Source organism: Typopeltis vanoorti, chromosome 16 (assembly GCF_054136105.1).
Source record: "Typopeltis vanoorti isolate ZY-2024b chromosome 16, IOZ_Tvanoo_1.0, whole genome shotgun sequence".
Taxonomy (NCBI): Eukaryota; Metazoa; Arthropoda; class Arachnida; order Uropygi; family Thelyphonidae; genus Typopeltis; species Typopeltis vanoorti.
Genome location: NC_143564.1, coordinates 43321333 through 43342721, shown reverse-complemented (window position 1 = coordinate 43342721; position 21389 = coordinate 43321333). Strand labels below are relative to the sequence as shown.

At 34.7% G+C, this 21389-nt stretch overlaps 1 protein-coding gene across 3 annotated transcripts in view; it reads right to left on the bottom strand.

Moving 5' to 3' along the window:
• LOC150097976 (protein phosphatase methylesterase 1) overlaps positions 1–21389 on the bottom strand; it is a 371474-nt gene that overhangs the window by 236507 nt on the left and 113578 nt on the right. For all 3 annotated transcript variants that reach the window (XR_016549609.1, XM_090406577.1, XM_090406576.1), the window contains exon 6: positions 13273–13344. Coding sequence is in view for 2 of the 3 variants with exons in the window: in XM_090406577.1 (XP_090262703.1) it covers positions 13273–13344 (72 nt within the window). In the remaining variant the exon portion in view is untranslated. The remainder of the gene's footprint in view (positions 1–13272; positions 13345–21389) is intronic.

Below are 21389 nucleotides of genomic sequence, written 5' to 3'. Positions count from 1 at the left end.
ATTAAACCATCTTCCTGAACTTTCTTCAATTCTAACTGCTAACTTACAACTCAAATAAAGACTAAGTATTGCTTGATATAATGCCCCATTAACACCATATAACTGCAGCGTATTGAATAGCTTCTCTCTTGGCACTTTGTCATATGCCTTTTCCAGATGGACAAAACTTAATTACAGATATTTGTTATATTCCCATGCTTTCTCAACTATTTGTCATAAAGTGAAGATCTGATCCTGACAGCCTCTATTTGGCCTGAATCCAGCTTGTTCTTCCACAATTTTTCTCAACCGTTTCTCAAGTATACTGGCATAAATCTTACCAGGAACACTCAGTAGAGAAATACATCTGTAATTCTGATAATCGGTTTTATTTCCCTTTTTATATATGGGTACCATGAGAGCTCTGCTCCAATCATTGGGAATTTGTCAATCTGTCCAGGCTTTCTGAACTATGCAGTGCAGCCACTGTAAGACGTTAATACCACAATACTTCAGCATTTCTGGACAAATATCATCTACTCCTGCTGCCTTTCCACATTTCAAGCCTTTGAGGGCTTTTTCTACTTCAAGTATTGATATGTATTCCTGACTGTATGCCTGTTGAGTGTTTTTTACCACTGTGCTATCACTGCTTGTTTCATTTAGCAATTTTTCGAAGTAATTACTCCATACTTCAAGGATATCTTTTCCCCCCGTTTTCGTGTCACTTTATCATCTCTAACTCCTTTTACAGCACTCTTTCCTCCATTCCTAAGATTCTTCAACAACCTCCAGAATATTTTGCCACCTTCTTGATATTTATTTTCTATGTTCTTGCAAAATCTTCCCATGACTTTTGTTTAGCTAGTTTTACACAGTGTTGGGCTTTCTTACATTTGTCTCTGTATTCTCTAAGAACACAAGCTGACTTATTTGCGAGGAACTTTTGATATGCTTTCTTCTTTTCCTTCACTGCCTCTTTAACTTCCTGGGTCCACCATGGAGTTCTGATTTTTCTATGCTTGCAGGCAACCTCACCACATGCCTCTCTGGCTGAATCAAACAGGGTTTTCTTCAGGACTTGCGACTGAATCCCCAAGGTTTGGTTTCTGTTCTCAAACTCTTTCATTTTTTCTTCAATAATCTTTGTGTATTTTAGTCTACAGTTCACATCTGAGAGCTGCTCAACTTTTATTCGCTTTAAAACTTTCTTACATGTTATTCTTTCCAATATGAAATTCAATTTCATCCTACTCAAGACTAAATAGTGATAACTTCCAATTTCAAATCCTCTGTACACTCTGGTGTCCTGCACCAGGGAGAAAACATCACTATCAACAATAACATAGTGAATGAGACTTTTCTAATTCCTTGCCTCTTCTCTCCATGTGAATTTGTGCACATTTTTATGTTGGAACATGGTGCTAGTAATAACCAGTCCATGTCCTGAGCAGAAATCCAACAGGTATTTGCCATTATTATTGGCTTTGCTCTTTTCTCCAAATTTTCCCAAAATATTTTTGTATGTCTGACAATCATTTCCTACTCTGCTATTTAGATCCTCAACAAGGACCAACTTTTCCTTTTTCATTGTGTCAGTTGCTTTCTCTAAAGCATTAAAAAATTCCTCCACTTCTACCTTAGTAGAACCTTCTGTGGGACCATAGGCACAAATAAGTCTCATTGTCCAGTTCCCCATTCTCATATTTGCCCACATCAGTCTACTTGAGACTACCTGCCATTCAAGAAGATTATCCTCGTATTTAGTGTTGAATACTATGGCTACTCCTTCTTTTCCTTGATTGTCATTTCTTGAATATAACATTTTGTATTTATTTTTCAGAAAGATCTCACCAGTTTTTGTCATTTTTTGTTTCAGTCACCCCTATTATGTCGATCTGGTACTTATCTAATTCTTCAGCTAGCTCCATTTCTTTGCCATTCAGGCTTCTTATGTTGATAGTACCGATCTTTAACTCTGGTGATGTTGAGTTGGGGTGTGCTTTCAGATTTGTTCCAGTAGCTGACTTTTGCTGTTTGCCCTGGTTCCCTGGCGAAAACAACGGGGGCCTTGTTTAACCAGGCGACGCCCCAGCCATCATGAAATTTTGTCATGTTGTACCATCATTTTCTATATTGGTTTAAGCCAATAAGAATACAATTTGGTCGGCTAAATCCCAAAATGCCAGCCCATCTTCTTTCGTTCAGTATCCAGGTAGATACCTAACAGGGTGCACCACAAGAAGGTGAGGATTGGACATTAGGTCAGAAGCCCTGGTCTGTTCTCCGCATTCTTTTAAAGGCTATGTGGAGGTCTCCTCTCAGTTATATAGCTTTGATCCTTAAGCACCCTGAAAAAAAAATACTTACTAGTAAAATAAATTAGAATAATAACAAGGATATTTTAGTGTCAAACATTTATTTCCAAAAATAAATTATGTATTAATATTTATAATATGTATAAATATTGTATATAGATATAAGCATTTGGTTTACTGAGTGGTTAATGTATCCACTTACAACTAACAGGGTGTGGGTTTTAATCCTTCTGTGGACATGGGTGTTTATGGTTATCTTTAGATAGGAGAAAAAGTAAACAATCACCCTAAGTGACAATTCTGTTTATTGGAGGTCTTTGCAACTGGAAAAAGTTCCATGTTTGGTTTCTAGTGGCATTTCTGGATTAGGTAAAAGGTGAATTAAAATATAAAAAAAGGCAAAAAATTAATACAAAAAAACAGATATAACTAAAAACTCAATAAATATTTCATTATAAATAATAATATATAATAAAAATATTTGACAATATCGAAGTGCTAACAAGTGATAGACTAATCTGGAGAAAAATTGCTGGCAGAACATTAGTAACAACAAACTTAGTAAGCTTAATCTTGTAGTACTGCCATAGTGCCCTGTACACTGCTTGAGAGTGGTATCAGCAAATTGATGGATAAGGATAAAAAATAATATTCTTATAAAAATATAATAAAAAATTCCCTCAGCACTTTCACAATACTAATGTACTGCAGTTAACAACTTTTTGTGGTTTGTGAGTCACAAAAATTCATGCAAAAAAAAAAAAAAACTTAAAATAAGTAACAAGGATGTTCTTAAATGAACTAACATCAATAAACAAATTGTTTTTAGAAAAAAATATAATATTTTATAACATAAAATTTCATTGGCCATTCACAAGTAATTTATGGAGCTATTTTATTCACCAGTCAAGCACTGGTGAACTTCCTCTGTGTTAGTATTGAGTGGGACTTGAAGAATAGAGTATGGATGCCCACAAAGAAGGCAACTCCTCGATAGAGGGATTCATCTCTTATTCTGTCTTTACAGATGATGACAAATAGGTTGGGAATGAAATGGATGTGCAACCTTATTAAACAAGAGTTCTACAAGAAGAAGATAATGTGGATAAAATATTGGGAGAATAAGAGTGAGAGGAGTTATGAAATATATAAAGCTCAAGCCAGAAAAGTAATGACTATAGTGTAGAAAGCTAAATTGGAGTGTGAAAAGAAATTGGCTATGCTATTGGCAATCCAAAAGAATTTTATCATTATGCCATAAGCAACAACGAATACAGAAGGTACTCGGGTGTCAGAAGCTGAGATTGTTCAATTAATGAGTGCTCACTTTGCTAAGATATATCAACCAGGTGTATACAACATTTGCTAAAAGAATGTTCACCAGATTTGGCTAGGCCTTTCACATATTTGTATAACTTGAGTCTCAGCTCGGAAATGATACCACAGGAATGGACCTCACTTGTATAATAGTTCCATTGTACAAGATCGTACAAAAACTGATGTGTCTAACCACTAACCATCAGTATCCCTGGTGTGGTAGTGAATAAGAACTCACATACAGAAATGGGTAGACAAACAAGCTATACTCTGCAAGGAGCAATATGGGTTTACTAAAGGAAGGTCATATTTTAGCAATTTGCTCATACTTTATAACAATGTTACTGCCGAGTTGGATAAAGGGAATGGATAGGCTATGAAAATGTTGGATTTTGCTAAGTCATTTGATAGGATACCACATGAAAGGCTGTTGTATAAACTGGAGAATGTGGAATTGGGATATAAACTCTCAACTTGGATCAGTGAATGGTTAACAGACTGATATCAAAAAATGGTAGGTGTGAATCTGCTGGATTTAAGGTGACCAGTCGTATACCCCAGAGTTCAGTCCTTGGTTTCAGTCCTGTTAGACAATTCCTAACAGGAAATGTCTAACAGGAGATGTGCAATTGTTTGCCGATGATGCAAACAAAGGCAGAGCAACCAGGGATGTTACTGATATTCAGAACTTACAAAATGATTTGAATAGGCTGGAAATTTCAACAAAAGAAAATGGCTATCAGTTTAACGTTGGTAAGCAAAGTTATGCACTTTGGCTTGATGAGATTTCCAGTGGCATATTATATTAGCAGGGTTATGCTACAAGAAACTGATGAGGCTAGGGATCTTGGCATAATGGTGGATAGGAATTTGAAGTTGAAAGTTCACATAGCAACTCGGAGGATAATTGCAATGTTGAGGTGAACCTTGACGTATAAGGAGGTCATTTTGCCTCTTTAAAAGGCCTTGATACAATCACACACCTGGATTACTGTGTGCAGATTTAGTCTCTTGGGTTTCAAGGGGAAAGGATGTGGAAAGGATGCAAAAAAGAGTTACAAAGATTATATCCAGATTATGGGATTTAGATTATGAGGACATTGAAAGTATGTGGATTATAGACTCTGGTTAATAGGAGAAAGAGAGGGTGATATGATAAAGGTCTATAAACTTCTGAATGTTATAGGATATAGTCTGATGAAATTTTTCGTTATATGGAAGGTGGGGAAAGAACACAGAAGCATCCGTGGAAATTCAGTTTGTTTTCAGTCAAGAAAGAGGTAAGAGTTAGGTTTTCCTCTCACAGAACAGTGAATGAGTGTAATAGTTTGCCTTTAGGGGTAGTGAGTGCATATAGTTTGAGAGAATTTAAGAGAAGGTATGACAGTTGGTTTGGGTGATTTATTGCCTTCCTCAATGAGTCCTTGACTCCCTGGAGGTCTCAGATAATAATAATAAAAATTATTATTATAATTCTTAACTTCAACAATAATTAAGCAAATTGAGTCCTCACACTTCAATATATATATATATATATAATATATATATATTAATATTAATAATAGAAAAAAACATTAAAAGAAAATTACAATATTCTGAATTTTTACAACTTAAAATCTAAAAAAATAATTATCACATCTTATCTGGTTTTTGTACCCAAAAATATGCCATCTGAAAAGAACATTATGTCTCTTAACTGTATCTGGACCTCTCTTGAAATAAACAGTTCCTTGACTAAAGACCACTTTATCTTGGAAATAACTGCAGATTTCCTATTCTTAGTGATATGAAAATTTCAGACATGACAATAAAATCTTCAAATCCTAACACTATCTGGCATTCTTCCTTTAATGGCTGCAAAAATCACACACAAGTGTTACTTCTTTCCACTTTCTTCTTCAAGATTTATGACCCCTTTTCTCTTCCTGGACAAAGGATTTCTGAGGAAAAATACAAATCGCTGTATCCTCCGAAACAGTCGCTAAATCATTACTGCACTAATGGAATTTAACATCTGATAAACATTTCTCTTCCTATATGAGAAGCTTCATTCAAGTTCAGTTCCAAAGTTCCAATTATTTTCTTCCACAACTGTTATTCCAGTTACTCTTGTAACTGGAATATGTTAACTTATGTATTTTAAATATAGCTAAATAACTTCTGAAACAGCTTTCTTTATGAAAGACTGCCACTAATGGAACTTTTTCTCTTCTTCCCTAGTTCCAAAAAGTCTTCCATATTACTGATATATGTATCTATCTCATTTGATTACACAGCTCTATCCAGCTGTTTATTATTTGCCATGTTCTTTTCACTTGCACATGCTCCAGCATGCATGATATTTCTGGTTCTGCTTCAGTTGTGAAGTAAGAGAAACTGATGCCATTATACATTATTCTCATGAAGCTTTGCTTAAAAACTCACATTTTCAGTCAACTAAGTAAGTATTTTTAACTCATGTATTTTAAACATCAAACTATAACACTAATTTTGGATACAGCATTTGGATCCTACTAGATTCACCTGATTAAAATTTTGTGTGTAGCGCTAGACATAAACAGATATATTAGCTGCACACGACTATTTATAAATAAACAATACTAAACTACACACACACACACACACACACACAAATAAGCAATAAATTGTGCAGTTCTCACAATATAAATGCACTAACAACCAAAACTGGTAATATGAAACAGAATATTTAAGTTTACACTAATTTACACCAAATTCTGTAGAACGTCTACATGTATATACTGATAGTCTACAGTATCATGGTGTAACCATTTCCTTTAGCCAATTCTGCTATTGCCTTATCATAAAATGTGAATGATTTACTAAGGTGGGGGCCTACCTTTTACAAAGCTATCCTACCCACCCACCCACCCCACAGATTATCATATTCCTATTCACTCATTCTTGAATTTCATCTTAAACCAATTTTTCCAAAACTTTAACCATTACTCCAAAGACAGTAACTGGTCTGTAATTTAATACTTCTGTTTTGGAGCCACCTTTATGTAATGGAACTATCTTACCCTCTTTCTGCTTCTTTGGAACTGTGCCAGAGCTGAGACTAAGATTAAACCACTTCAGACACACCGCTAGTTCTCTTGCAGTCTTGCAACAAACAAGATGACATACTGTCCAGTCTGACATGCTGAGTACTTCCAATTCATCTTCCTCAATTTTCACATCATCATCTCTCACATAAGCGATTGCAAAGTCTCCACCTGGATGATATATCCTTGGAAAGATTACTCAGTAATTCAACTAATTCTTCTGCTTCTATCACTTTCCTAGCACACTAAGTAAAGTTATCCTTCTATAGTCATTCTTTCTCTTATTTGGTACATAGTGAAAAAACTTTTTTGTATTTACTTAGGCCTACTTAGCTAATTTTCTCTCAATCTGATTTAGCCATCTTTACTATACTAGTTACTCTTCTTGCCTGTGCTTTGTATTACTCATGAGCATGCTGATCACTTTTTTGTTTATATCTCTTTCACAATGCTTTATTTTTTGCAGCTTCTGGATTATATTGCAATTCATCCACTTAATTCCTACTCTGTTTATCCTCCTGACCTTGGGTATGGTCTGATACTCTTTCAAATAATCCCTGACCACTTTCCATGTACTACTGACATCCATTCCTTGTAGCTTCTTATGCTACCAGCTGCCACCTAAGTTTGTCATAATCGCCAGCTTTGTAATATCATATAAACCTTTTCTTTACTGAGAATTCCACATGTTGAGCAACCTCCTAGAACAGTTGTGGCAAACCTTTTTATGTACACGTGCCAAAAGTTTACAAATCGAGTTGCTGACGTAGAATATTAATTAATTTATTTATAATTTTAAATAATATTTTATTTTATTTATAATATTTATTTATACATAAATTTATAATATTATTCAGTGCAAAATTAATTATTGTATTATTAAATTGATTTTAATGATGTTGGTTTGAAAAAAAAAAACGGTGGCGAGAAAAATATTTATGCATTGTAACTCACCATAGAAGTCAGCTGAGAGGGGAAGCAGCAGAAGAATGTCAACTTGTCGGCGAAATGCTTACAGTATTTACTCGAATATAACTTGCCCTCACGTATAACTCGCACCCCTGATTTTACATTAAAAAGTTGTGCATATACCTCACACACGAAAAATGTTTAAACATGTTCACGTCGAGGTGATGGTAACTTGCTCCCCGCAGTAACAACACACCTTCCCCAACAGCCATCAGACTGCAGATGCAAGAAAAACAAGTAGTTTTATTGTATCCCTTAGTGAGGTACAGAGGCTTTTACAGTCTGTGTAATATATTTCTCAACAAACAGTGCAATTACAGACAGTTGGAATAAAAACAGCGCTATCTAACGAATCACATGTCCCCTCTCAGAAACTATGCTGTATAGGCTCAAGCAAAACCATATGTTGCACCAGAAACACAGTATCTAACTAAAAACTATTGTCCAATTTTTCAATTACATGAAACAAGTGTTTGTTTTATTGCATTTGAAATTCTCGATTTCATTATGACAGATCACAAAGGCTAATTTCAAATAAAATTCTACCAAGAATTGAAACATGCCATATAATGAGTGTGTGAGTTCTCCTGCCAGCTCAAACACAAGCAGCCATAAAATTCAACCAAGGGTTGAAACTGTGTGCGAGTTGAGTCTGCCGGTAATGAGAAGTTCCGTCAGAACGATAAATGACACCTCGTCGTGAATGTGTTAAAACTAAGAAATATATAGTGAATGTTGTTATGACAGTTTCGGATGTAATGGAATTCGGTTGAAGAGAATTTGCATTTCAACTTAACAATTGTCGATTGCCTTTGTCTTTGGGTTGCGTTATCTTTTGTTAATACCACACCAATCATATGCACATCTTCATAGCTGCTCTGTTGTATAAAACAAAATTTAACTTGTACGTATTGTAATAGTTAAAAAAAAGTTGGAAAATTTATAAGCAGTGTATAAAAGGATATCACCTGTAAATCATTGACATGCCAGCAAAATTCTCGGACATGCCATCTCTGGCACACATGCCATAGGTTTGTGAGGTTTGCTAGAATGGAGAAAGTGACCATGCAGTCTTATTCTAGGACATAGAATAAGACTGCATGGTCACTTTCCCCAATCAAAGATAGTGTTGCTACTGTAGTTATAGCTACATCTTCTGATTATATTACCAGATCCAACACACTCAGATGGACAATGAAATATATTTGTGCCTATGGTGCAAAAGAAGGTTCTTCTAAGGAAAAAGTGGAGGAATTTTTCAAGTCATTAGAGAAGGCGGCTAACATAAAAAAAAATGGAAAAGTTGATCCTGGTTGGAGATCTAAACAGCAGAATAGGAAATGAATTCTGGAAAATTTGGAAAAAAGGGAAAGGCTAATAATAATAGTAAGTGACTGCAGGATTTTGGTTCAGGATATGGACTACTCATTACCATGTTCCAACATAAATATGTGCACAAACCACATGGAGAAAAGTCACGAGAAATAAGAAAAAGATTCATCAACTATGTTATTGTTGATAATGATACAAGAGTGTTGTTATCAAGAAAGATAATTTGAAATTGGAAGTGTCCTACTGTAAAAGTTTTAAGTAGAATAAAAATGAATATCATATGGAAAAGAACAATATGCATGAAAGTTTGAAAAAAGAATTAAAGTTGGGCAGCTCTTCCAGGTGAATTGTAGCCTCAGCTATACATTATTCAAGAAAATATGAAAATGTTTGAAAATAAAACAAAACTTTGGAGTCCCAGTGGCAAACTGAAGAAAACATTGATTGATAACAAGCTAGGGAGGAATGTGGTAAGGTTAGGATAGAAAAATAAGAAGATGATGGACACAAGAAGTTAAACAAGCAATCTTGGAAAAGAATAAAGCATACCAAAAGTTTCTACAAACTAATTCAGCAGATGTCCTAAAAAAATACAGAGAAAAATGTAAAGAGATGTAGGCTATGTGTAAAAGTAGCTAAACCAAAGTCAAAGTCTTTGGTAAGAATATAGAAAATAAATATCAGAAAGGTAGAAAATGTTCTGGAGGCTATTAAAAGGCTTAGAAATGGAGGAAAGAGTATGGTAAAAGGAATCAAAGATGATAAAGTTAAACATGAAAACATGATATAACGATATTTGAGATGTTTGAAGTAATTGCCAGCCTTGCTGGCCGAGTGGTAAGCGTATCCGCTCTCCAGCCAAAAGGCTGCAGGTTTGAATCCTACTGTGGGAATGGATGTTTGTGATTGTCTGTGGAAATATTAATGGTGGTGGTTGGAAGTAGACAGCATTGGTGTAGTTGCGATCAGTTGGTGGAGACAGAGTTGTAGAGCAGTATCCTCCCCTCGATGAGTCTTTGGACTCACTGGAGGTATCAAATAATAATAATAATTATTATTATTATTTTGAAAGACTGTTAAACAACACAAATAGTGACAGAACACTAATAGAAAAATTCAGAGGAATGCACACAGGAATACATATCAATACTCGAGGTAGGAAAAAAGCAAAGCTATCAAAAGCCTGAAATTTGGAAAGGCAGTTCGAGTAGATATTTGACCAGAAATGCTAAAATATGGAGGTATAAAAGTTTTGCAGTGGCTACCCTGCATTATTCAGAAGACTGGTGTAAGAAGGTTAAATTCCAGATGATTGAAGTAGAGCTCTCATGGTTTTCATCTATAGACAGAGACACTGATTATAACTAATCAATGGGTTTGTAGGTAGTGAGTGAACAAGCTAGCTTTGGTGATCTATCTTCTCCACTCCATACCTTACAAGTATATTGAGATGAGGGCAATGGGAAAATAGTTTTGTGGCTAACTTTTATCTTCATTTTTAGGTAAAAGCTGAATAAGAGCTGGCTTCCACATTCTTGGATAGATGTTAGATGAGTATGACAGCTTGTAAAGGCAATGTAGGATGGGTGCTAGTTGTAGAACACAAGCTCATAGTGCAAATGGAGGAATACTACTGGGTCAGGAGACTTATTAATAGCAAAGATAATTGAGTATTTGTCTCATGTCCTGGCAAATGATCAGAGGAAGCATACTGTGGGTGGTTTGTGGGAGGAGATTTGCTTTGATGATGTCAACAAGAGTTAGAGGAAACGCCTAACGCTAAGATACTGCTTTGTTTTTAGAAGATGCTTCCTTTGTTCTATCATGAGACAGATGAAAACATAGGAGGACAGAAGTTTTGCCTAACAGCCTTGACAAGAAATCAGAAGGCTCGTCTGCCATTTGAGAAGCACACTTAATGCATTTGTCTCATGTCCTGGCAAATGATCAGAGGAAGCATACTGTGGGTGGTTTGTGGGAGGAAATTTGCTTTGATGATGTCAACAAGAGTTAGAGGAAACGCCTAACGCTAAGATACTGCTTTGTTTTTAGAAGATGCTTCCTTTGTTCTATCATGAGACAGATGAAAACATAGGAGGACAGAAGTTTTGTCTAACAGCATTGACAAGAAATCAGAAGGCTCGTCTGCCATTTGAGAAGCACACTTAATGCATTTGGTCTTCCCTTTCATTTGTTGATAATTTTTTTGCAGTTGTTATGGGCTGTGGTGTAAGGCAAGTGTTTATCTTCAGCATTGGGCATATGCTGTATTTTTATTTAGACTGACTTGGCACATTTGTTGAAAAACCAAAGCTCGAATAAAGGTTAGAGGATGTTCACTGGAGTGGATAAAAAATGCACTTGTCACAGCAAGAATAAATTCAGTTATTATATCACAACAAATGCTTATATCAGGATAACAGAAACAATAATCACACAATGGAAAAGAGGCACAGAAATCTCTAAAGTCATCCCAATTGGCACCACTACAGTTCCATAGGATACAAGGCTAAGAATAGCTGGGTAGAGGAGGATCTGTAGAAAAAAAACATGGTCAAAGTTACAGTCACTTTCTAAGAAGAGAACTAATATTAGTGTATATGAAGGGAGAACTGGTTATGAGATGGCCTCAGGTTAGAAGAATGATGAGAAATGATTTGTTTTAGTGACAGGGAAAAACAGCTTCCAGCTTCTCTTCCAATTTGGTCTGCGGAGAGAGAGAGAGAGAGAGAGAGAGAGAGGTGAGCCAGCTAGAATTATGGAGACTGAAATCTGTAAGGAAGATTATCTCTCTGTAGTGGAATATTGTTCGAGTAATTAGACCATGTAATCAACCTTTCAGACATAAATAATCAAAAAGGTCATTACAATCATCAGAATTAGGAGAGTGGAAAAGCTGCAAATGAAGACAAGTAAATTTTGAGCCAAAGCAGATTATAAAAAAGAGATTCTTAGTCTGATAACCTATGGCATGAGATATCAGACCTGATAAAAGTGTATACTTCAACTCTTCTTATGGAAGGCATCATGTATGACATAACATGGAAAGTTTAAGTGAGATGTAGTCATTGAGGATTCCAGTTGAGATGCAGTGATCAAAAACAAACTGGGTTTGGATGTCTGGTGGTAAACATCACTGATGTTAATATTGGGTCCCCAGATGTTGGTAAACTATAACAAAGTGTTTTGTTTTACATGAATTTTATTGTTTTGTTAGATTTTTTGGAGTATATTTTTATTATTTTTTGTGCAATATATTTGTTGAGATATTTTTGGTTTTAGCACAAGATTTTTTTTTTAAACTCCAGTCATACTATCATTTTATGCTCTTTCATGGTAGTGGAATATCGGAAAAAATTTATAGAGTGGGAGCATGCCATATGAGTGAAGGAATCATAGACATGACCTCCCAACGAAGGGAATGCCCAGACTTCAATCCAAGTATGGCCTTGACAGTGTTCCCCTGCAAGTTGGGCTTCCTATATGCACAACCTGGCATAGTAAGCAGCAGCAATGCTGTTCACCAGCTGATCAAAGTCTAACAAAGTGTCACCAAGGTCAGTCCAATTTACTATCTGGCAGTCAGCTTGGGGAAACCAATTTACTACTATACCCTCAACTAGAGGAGATGCTGGTTCTCTAGATACAAATTAGATATAAAGGTTATATAAACTATTAATAATAACTAAACATAAATTACCACAAGTAAACATTGATTATTTAATTTTAATAGTGTTTTTGTTCTTCTGTTCAATAAGCTATGATGACACAAAATGGTTAATGGTTAAACATGAATGGGAAAACTCATGATAGTTGACAAGTCAATTTTGAATACTGTTTCACCTATCTTTTATTCTCCCTGATGAAATATATAGGACCAAATAAATTTATACATTTTACATGTGCTAACCATTATTGATTATTTATTGATTATACTTGTACATCAAAATTTCATTTGCCTTATCACATTAAGCAATTTCATTATATAAAACAGTTTACCTGAATGAATAAGAAAAATTTTCTGAGCAGATTAAAAACAAACTCACAATGATATTATTGCCATTGCCCTTATCCAGATGAAATGTAACCTGCTGCAAACATATAAAATAACCTAAACCTGGTGTATATCTTTCGACATAAAGAGATATGCTGATTATGAAATGAGATATTCAGATTGAGTTTCCTAATAATCTGAATAATTTTCAATTTAATAATTTTTCTGATTTAAAATAATTTGTATTTATCTTTCAAGGAGTATACCTTATTTTAATTTTCCAACCAGATTTAATTACCTATGGCCAACTAATATTACATTAGGAGGATCACTTCTCTTGTACATAGCCTGGAATACATTTCCCACATCGCTAAAAAGAAAAATAATAATATATATTGCCATTAAATAAAGGTTAATTAAAAAAAGTACCAAACCAACTAAAGATTATAAAAATAAAGAATCAATCTGAAAAGCTTTTTTTTTTGAAAGTGAATTTGGAAGAGTTTTTTGTTTTTATGTGGAGTTGAGGTTTTGTTGGATTTTTAGGGTACATTTTTGTTATTTTTGGTGGTTTTTGTGGGAGATTTTTTAACCATTTCTCTAGAGGTTTTTTTTTTTTAATGTTTATCATGGTAGTGAGTGAAATATTAGGAAAAGGGTATACAGCAGGGATGCATATATCTGCTTCTAGCAATTAATTTTCATGAAAAACATCTTTCCTTCATTTACTGAAGAAGGCATGAAGAGAATCCCTTTGACAGCATTTAACAGAGCAGTCCAAAGAGACCCCTGGCTGCAGATTCAATCTCACTTCATGGAGTATATAACATTCTCACCGATATATATGAAGGTATTGTCCTTCAATATTATCTTCATGGTTCCTCGGAGATTAGATAACAATGCATATAAAAACTTCTCTGAGATCACAAAATTTAACTCGCTGGTTTTTCTCCTTTCCAGCTCTCTTTCCTCTCATCTCTTGGTTGATGGCTAGTTCCTGTTCCCTGGTGACAGTTGTTAAAAAACCTGCCAATTAATGTGCATGTCTATTAACAAGATTCAAAGCGAAACTCAAGTGACAAAATAACTGCTGACTGCATGTAACAATAGTGTATCATATAGGCACATTACTGTAAATAAACATAAAATAATATACATAACATTATTTCTGTGTGCTTCCCTAAGGATTTCAATATTAGATTAATCAAGCTAATTAAATTAGCTTGATTATTTAAATATATCTCAGTTTCCTTTGTTAGGCTACCACTTAACTTCAGGTAATATTAAGGTCTTTATAATTAGATTAATAAATACAAACAAGTTTTTTTTTTGAAAAAAAAAAAAAGAAAAAAAAAAAAAAAAAATATATATATATATATATATACACATTGTAAAAAATATATAATTTACACTCAAATTATATACATGATACCATAAAAACAAACATAATAAGCAAATCATTCAATTATATGAAATATTTACAATGTATACAATTTTTACAAAGTCAGGATATTTTTTCGAAAACTAATTAAACATAATTCAATAAAAAATCATACATATTCCGAATTTATTCAAACAATCAATTAATCCAAACCTGTTTGAATTGATTACATTCTTTCCTAAAAATGGCATTTATTATATAATTCTCTATTAATTACAGGATTAAGTTTAAGGTCTTCTATTGCTTCTAATAATTTATCAAAACTGTTTTTAATTTTAAACAGAGAAAATTCTTACCATTTTTGTAAAACAGCTAAGAAAAGATATAAATTTTATATATATATATATATATATATAAATCAAGATATAAATTAAAAGAAAAAAAATTCTTTTTTTCCGTAATAATGAATTGATACTGCTCTCAACCCCACTCCTTATTCTAAATGCTGTAGTACATTTCAGTGTTCTATACTGTGCTGAATAAAGAGTAGATTTAAATTTCCTCATGTGATGTGTACATCATCATCATGTACACATCACATTTACATATTTCCTAAAAAGTTAGCTGTTAGCTCCATTACAATGTGATTTATTAATTTTATTTTAATTATAAGCATTGAAGATCACAATAAGATACAATTTCTCTAATATGAACCTCAAAGAAAATAATTGGTGGTTGTATGTATCACACTGCCAAATAATTTTTGAAGAAAAAGCAGGAGTTAGAGGTAAATTTATAAAAAGCGAGATGGGTGGTGATTCCACTATACACAGTATAGGATATAAATTAATGGCATGTGCAAATTGTAAATGTGCTATTAATGAAACTGATTACTTTCAACATGTGAAGCCCAGATATATGAATTACTTTTTAAAGATGAACAATTGCCTTAGAATATCAGCACTTGAGAATTCAAAATACAAAATTACCAGGTCAGAATATCAGTACTGAGGCAACAATTCATCTAGATTGCATCTTGTTTGAAAGCACATTTGATCCTCCTCATCCATTGCTTAACACGTTCGCTGCCAGCTACGAGTATACTCGTATGACGCTTACCGCCAGCAACGAGATTACTGTACTGACCTTGAAGAAGTGAAAATGCTTGGCTTGTGGAGCTAGCATCAAAACTGTGTATTCTCATAGATGGTATATGCTCTGCACAAGCCAACTACGAGTACACTCGTATGACGTTTACCGCCGGCAACGAGATTACCGTACTGACCTTGAAGAAGTGAAATTGCTTGGCGTAGGGGAACAGACTATGCCGAAGTGGCGTGGCAGCGAACGTGTTAACATTCTCCATGCGACGAGAAACACTCCTTTTTGCTGTAATTTCATTATGGTTGCTAAATACTTTATTTTCAAGAAATAGTCGTCTTTATTAAAATCTTAATGCAGAAGCATTGTGAATTCAACACAGAAATACAGCATTTATAGATTACCAGAGAGTGATTGACAGAGTCTTAAAGAACAAACTGTGGACCATACTCAAGAATCTAAACATTCCAAATCAGCTGCTTACAGCAATGACTAACATATATCAAAACAACCAAATAACTGTAAGAATCAAGGAAAAAGCTATAATAGAAATCAATAAACAGAGGAGTGCAGCAAGGATGCCCAATGTCACAATTCTTACTTAACCCTCTCATGCATCATGTCCACTGTGGTGGATGGCTACTATTGGTTTACTTCACAGCTCCATGAGACATGTTTTGTAACCTCTGATGCATGCAGTCCACTCCAGTGGATTCCTATGCATAGTGGTGTTACCTAGTGGCTAAGAATGCGACTTCCACGGTCGTAAATGGCTTTTAATTTGTACTGTGTAGCCAAGATGGCGGACTTGAAGATAGCAGGTGCACATATGTAATTTTTTCATTGAAGCTTTATGACTACGTTGATATCATACAATATATACCTGTCCACTGTAGTGGACTGCATGCATGTTGGGTAATAAAAGACCAAGCCAAGTGTTTACACCCTAGTGCTGCTCAGTGGACCAAATGCGGTTTGAATTTTATAGAAATGATTATAGCTAATGCAATAGCTAATGAAAGATAATGTAGAAGTGGACATTGTGTAATGTATATCCATACACATTCTGATAATAATAATAATAACAATGAAATTACAATGCCCACTTCTACATTATCTTTCATTTAAATATTTCAAGACCACAGAATGTTATCATTCCAGAAACAAGCTCTAGCTCAGAGGAGGAAATTGATGAGAGTATGAATGAACTGGATGATAATCCTCCTATTGTGCCTCGTACGGTAGAACCGTGTGCTCGGAAGAAAACAAAAAAAGGCAAAGTACACATGGACCAATACAGACAATTCTTTTGCGGGATCTATTCCCACCTTTCAGCAGTAAGCATACACTGAATGTTATAGCTGGTATTCAATTTAGCCAGAGAATCCTGGAGACCAGCACTGGATTTATTTAGAAGCACAACTTCATCTGCATAAAGCAAGAGTTAAGTTTGATAACTCCAATTCTAATATCAGACTTAATGCCACTTTCTTTATAATGTATACCTTTGTCTCACACCTGATTTGACATTGAACCCATCTCCTGTAACATTCCGAATTCTAACTGTTGACTAAACACAAACAGAGACTATATACTGCTTGACATAATTTCTCACTTTACACCAGATAATTGTAGTGTTTTGAACAGCTTTTCTCTTGGCACCTAGTAATATGCCTTTTTCAGATCTACAAAAATTAGATATAGATCCTTGTTATATTCCCCATGACTTCTCAATTATTTGTTATGAGGTGAAAATCTGATATTAAAAACCTCTATTTGGCCTGAACTCTGATGTCTACTTAACACAATATTTGTTAGCCTATTCTCAAGTTTGCATGCATAAACTTACCAGGAACATCCAATAGGAAAATTCCTTTGTAATTCTCGCAATCAGTTTTATTTCGCTTTTTATTTTTTTTTATAGATGAATACTATGAGCTACACTCAAACAATCTGGAATTTTAATCTTTCATCAAGCCATCAGAATTATACAGTTACCCACTTTAAAATTTTATAACTGCTACATCTGAGAATTTCTGGTAGATTTTCATCTACTCCAACAGCCTTCTGCATTTCAGGTTTTTGAAATGTGTACTGCAGATTGCATTCCACTTGAATTATCTACTACTGTGCTGTCACAGCATTTCATTTAGCAATAGTTATAATTAAAGTTATTAAACATCTGGTATCTTCAATTTTTGTGCCACTTCATCATCTCTGATTCCTATTACAGTATTCTCTCTTCCAGAACAGCATGGATTTACTAAGGGTAGGTCATGTTTTAGCTAATTGCTCACATTCTAGAATAATGTCACCACTGAGTTGGACAAGGGGAATGGATACAGACCAAAAGCTTTTGGATTTTGCTAAAGCTTTTGACAGAATACAGCATGGAAAACTGTTGCATAAATTGGAGATTACAGCTATTTGCTGCATGTCACCTGTCATATGCAAAGATAGGCAGGCTAATCAGGAATGCAGATGATACGTAGTACTTGCAGAATGATTTCAGTAGGCAGGAATTGTGGGCACAGTAAAATGGATGTCGGTTCAATGTTAGTAAATGTAGAGTCATGCACTTTGGGGTGATTAGATATCCAATGTCATATTATATTGGTGGGATTATGCTAGAAGAAACTGATCAAGCTAGGGATCTTGGAGTTTTAATAGACAGAAAGCTGAAGTTCAAGTCATTTTGGATATATAGGGATCATTTTGCCTCTTTAGGCCTTGATAACACTTCGCTTCGATTATTGTGTATGGTCTCTTAGTTTCTGTGGTGATCCTGATACAGTGTAGAGAGTGCAAAGGAGAGTGTTGAAAATTATATCAGGATTGTGGAATACTGATTATGAAGACAGATTGAGAATTTGTAGATTGCAGACATTAGGTAAACAGGAGAAAGTGGGGTGATATGATTGAGACTTAAAAACTTCTAAAAGAGTCATACAGGATTTCAGTTGATGGAATTTTTCATTTTATGGAGGGTGGAGAAAGGATGAGAGGAGCATCCTTGGAATCTGAGAATGAATGCCATCAAGAACGGGGCGAGATCCAGATTTTTCTCTCATTGAGTTGTGTGTGATTGGAATGGATTGCCATTGGATGTTGTATGTGTAAGTAGTGCGAACGAATTTAAGAACAAGTACAACAGCTGGTGTGTGTGTGTGTGTGTGTGTGTGTATTATGTGGCCTCCCTCGATGAATTCCTGACTCTCTGGAGATCTCACTTAATAATTTCTAAGCTTTTCAATAACCTCGAAACGTTTTGACACATAATAATGCAATATTCATTTTCGAATAATTAATTTTTCTATGCTCTTACATGTTTCTTTGTATTCTTTTAGATCATCTGCCAACTTATTTGGTAGGAACTTTCAGCATGCTTTGAGCCTTTCTATAACTGCCTCTCTCACTTCTCGCATCCATTATGTGGAACTCTGAATTTTCTATAATTGCATATAACTTCACCACCTGCCTGAATTAATAACTATTTTCTTGAGAGTTTGGTACTAGTTTCAAGATTTTTGAGCTCTTTCACTTTTTCTTGAATAAAATTTGTATAGTTTTCAGTTCACCTGTAAAAGCTGCTCAACCTTAATTCTTTTTAAAGCTTCCTTATATATTTTGCTTTTCTATATGATATTCATTTTTATCCTGCTTAGAAATGATCACTTTCAATTTCCATTCATTCACCTGTATACTCTTGTCCTGAACCAGCATGAAGAGATCATCATCCATGATATATAGTCAGTGAGACTTTTTTTTCCTTCTGTCCATGTAAATTTGTGTGTATCTTTTATGTTGCAATGTGTCAGTGATGAATAATATCTTGAACAGAAAAATCCAGCAGGTACTTACCATTATTAGCTTTGCCATTTTTTTCCAAATTTTTCCAATACATTCTAAATGTTTGGAGTTTATTTCCTACTCTGCTGTTTAGATCTCCAACAAGAGCCAACTTTTCATTTTTCTTTATATCAGATGCCTTCTCAAATAGATTGAAAAATTCCTACATGTCTTCCTTAGTAGAACCTTCTGCTTGACCATAAGCATGTTTTACAACCCCATTTTAATTCTTGCTCACATAACTTGATATTTTGCATGCCATTCAAGATTATCTTCATATTTGGTTTGTTGACTACTCTTTCCTTTCCTTGATCATCTATCTTTGCCTGAATATAACATCTTGTAGTTGTTATTTTTAAGAATCTCCCATTTTTGTTTTGTTTCAGTAATACTAATTAAGTGAACATGGCATCTCCCTCATTCTTCTGCCAGTTCCTCTACCCAAAACATTTCTATATGCCTGGGATTCATTTTCTACTCTGCTGTTTACATCTCCAACAAGATCTGGCTTTTCCATTTTCTTTATGTTGGTGCCTTCTCTAATGACTCAAAAAAAATTCTTCTACTTCTTCCTTATTAGAATCTTCTGTGGGACCATAAGCACAAATACATTTCATTGTCCATTTCCCCCTTTTGAAGTTTGGTTTGGCCACATAACTACTTAAAATTGCCTTCCAATCAAGAAGATTATCTTCATGTTTGCTGTTGAATGCTATCACTTATCCTTCCTTTACTTAATCATTATTGCCCAAATATAGAATCCTATATTTTTATTTAGTGGTATCTTGCCTGTTTCAGTCCTCTTTGCTTCAGCAACATCAGTCTATGTGGTACTTTTCCAGTTCTTCTGCAAGTTTGATTTCTTTTCCATTAAGGGTCCTTATATTGATGGTTCTTATCTTCAATTCTTCTGATGTGCTTATTCCAATAGCTGATTTTTCACTGTTCGTCCTGGTTCCCTGAAAATAGCAGGGGGCCTCATTTAATATAACACTGGCAACACCTAGTCATCATGAAATCTCATGTTGTACTACCATGTTTATTTCTGGGCTAAGCCAATAGAATTTGGCCAGCTAAGTCTTAAATTGCCAGCTGCATACTCATTTTTCAGTGCCCAGTGGATATCTACTAACAGGGTGCACCATGTGAAGGTAAAGATTAGGTAATAAGTCGGAAGCTCCAGTCCATTCTCCACATTCCTTGAAGGCTATGTGGAGATCTCCTCCCAGTTATCTGGCTTTGACCTTCAAGTGACTCCATCTGAATAATTAGGATCCATTATCAATATGAAGAACTGCTATTTGGGAGATACTGATAGAAAAAAAAAAAAAGAAGAAGAATAGCAAATGTCTGGAAGGACAGATCAATTAGTACAGGAACAAAGCTGAGCATCTAGATACAGATGTTTTTTTCAATAGCATTTATGCATGTGAAAACTTGGAAGCCAAAAGAAGTCTGATAGGAAAAAACAGGCTGCTTTTGAAATGTGATGTTACAAGAGACTGTTGAGGATCTCATACACCAAAAGGCACACAAATGGATGGGTTCTAGAAAGCAGTGATAGAACTTTAAAACTCTTGAAGAGTAATGACAGAAAGATGCTGAAATACTTTGGACATAGAATGAGTAGGAGGAGTTCTCAAAACAGTAATAGAGGGCAAAGTGCAAAAAAAAAAAGGGGGGGGAGAGAATGATGTACCCTCAATGAGATGAATGGATAGTGTGTCTGGAGTGACTAGTTTTCGATCTATAAAAGCCTGCAATAGTAACATCTAGCTAGAATTTGTGTCACATATCACAAAGGTTTTGAGTTACCATATGCCATCTGCTGCCATCCAGTGAAATTCTGGTCAGAAGTCCTGCTCAATTCCTTACAAGCTAATTGACTTGCCTCCCAGTTATTTAACTTTAACCCTCAAGCAACACCCTTCCCCCCAAAAAATGCAGTTAATAAATTCTTTATAGCTTTACTAAGCTCATGTTACTACTCTAGTAATAAGATTTTTAGACAACTAACCAGAAATTCTATTGCAATAGAAATTTTATTTATACAAAATTTTTTAAAGAAAGACTTAGATGTTGTT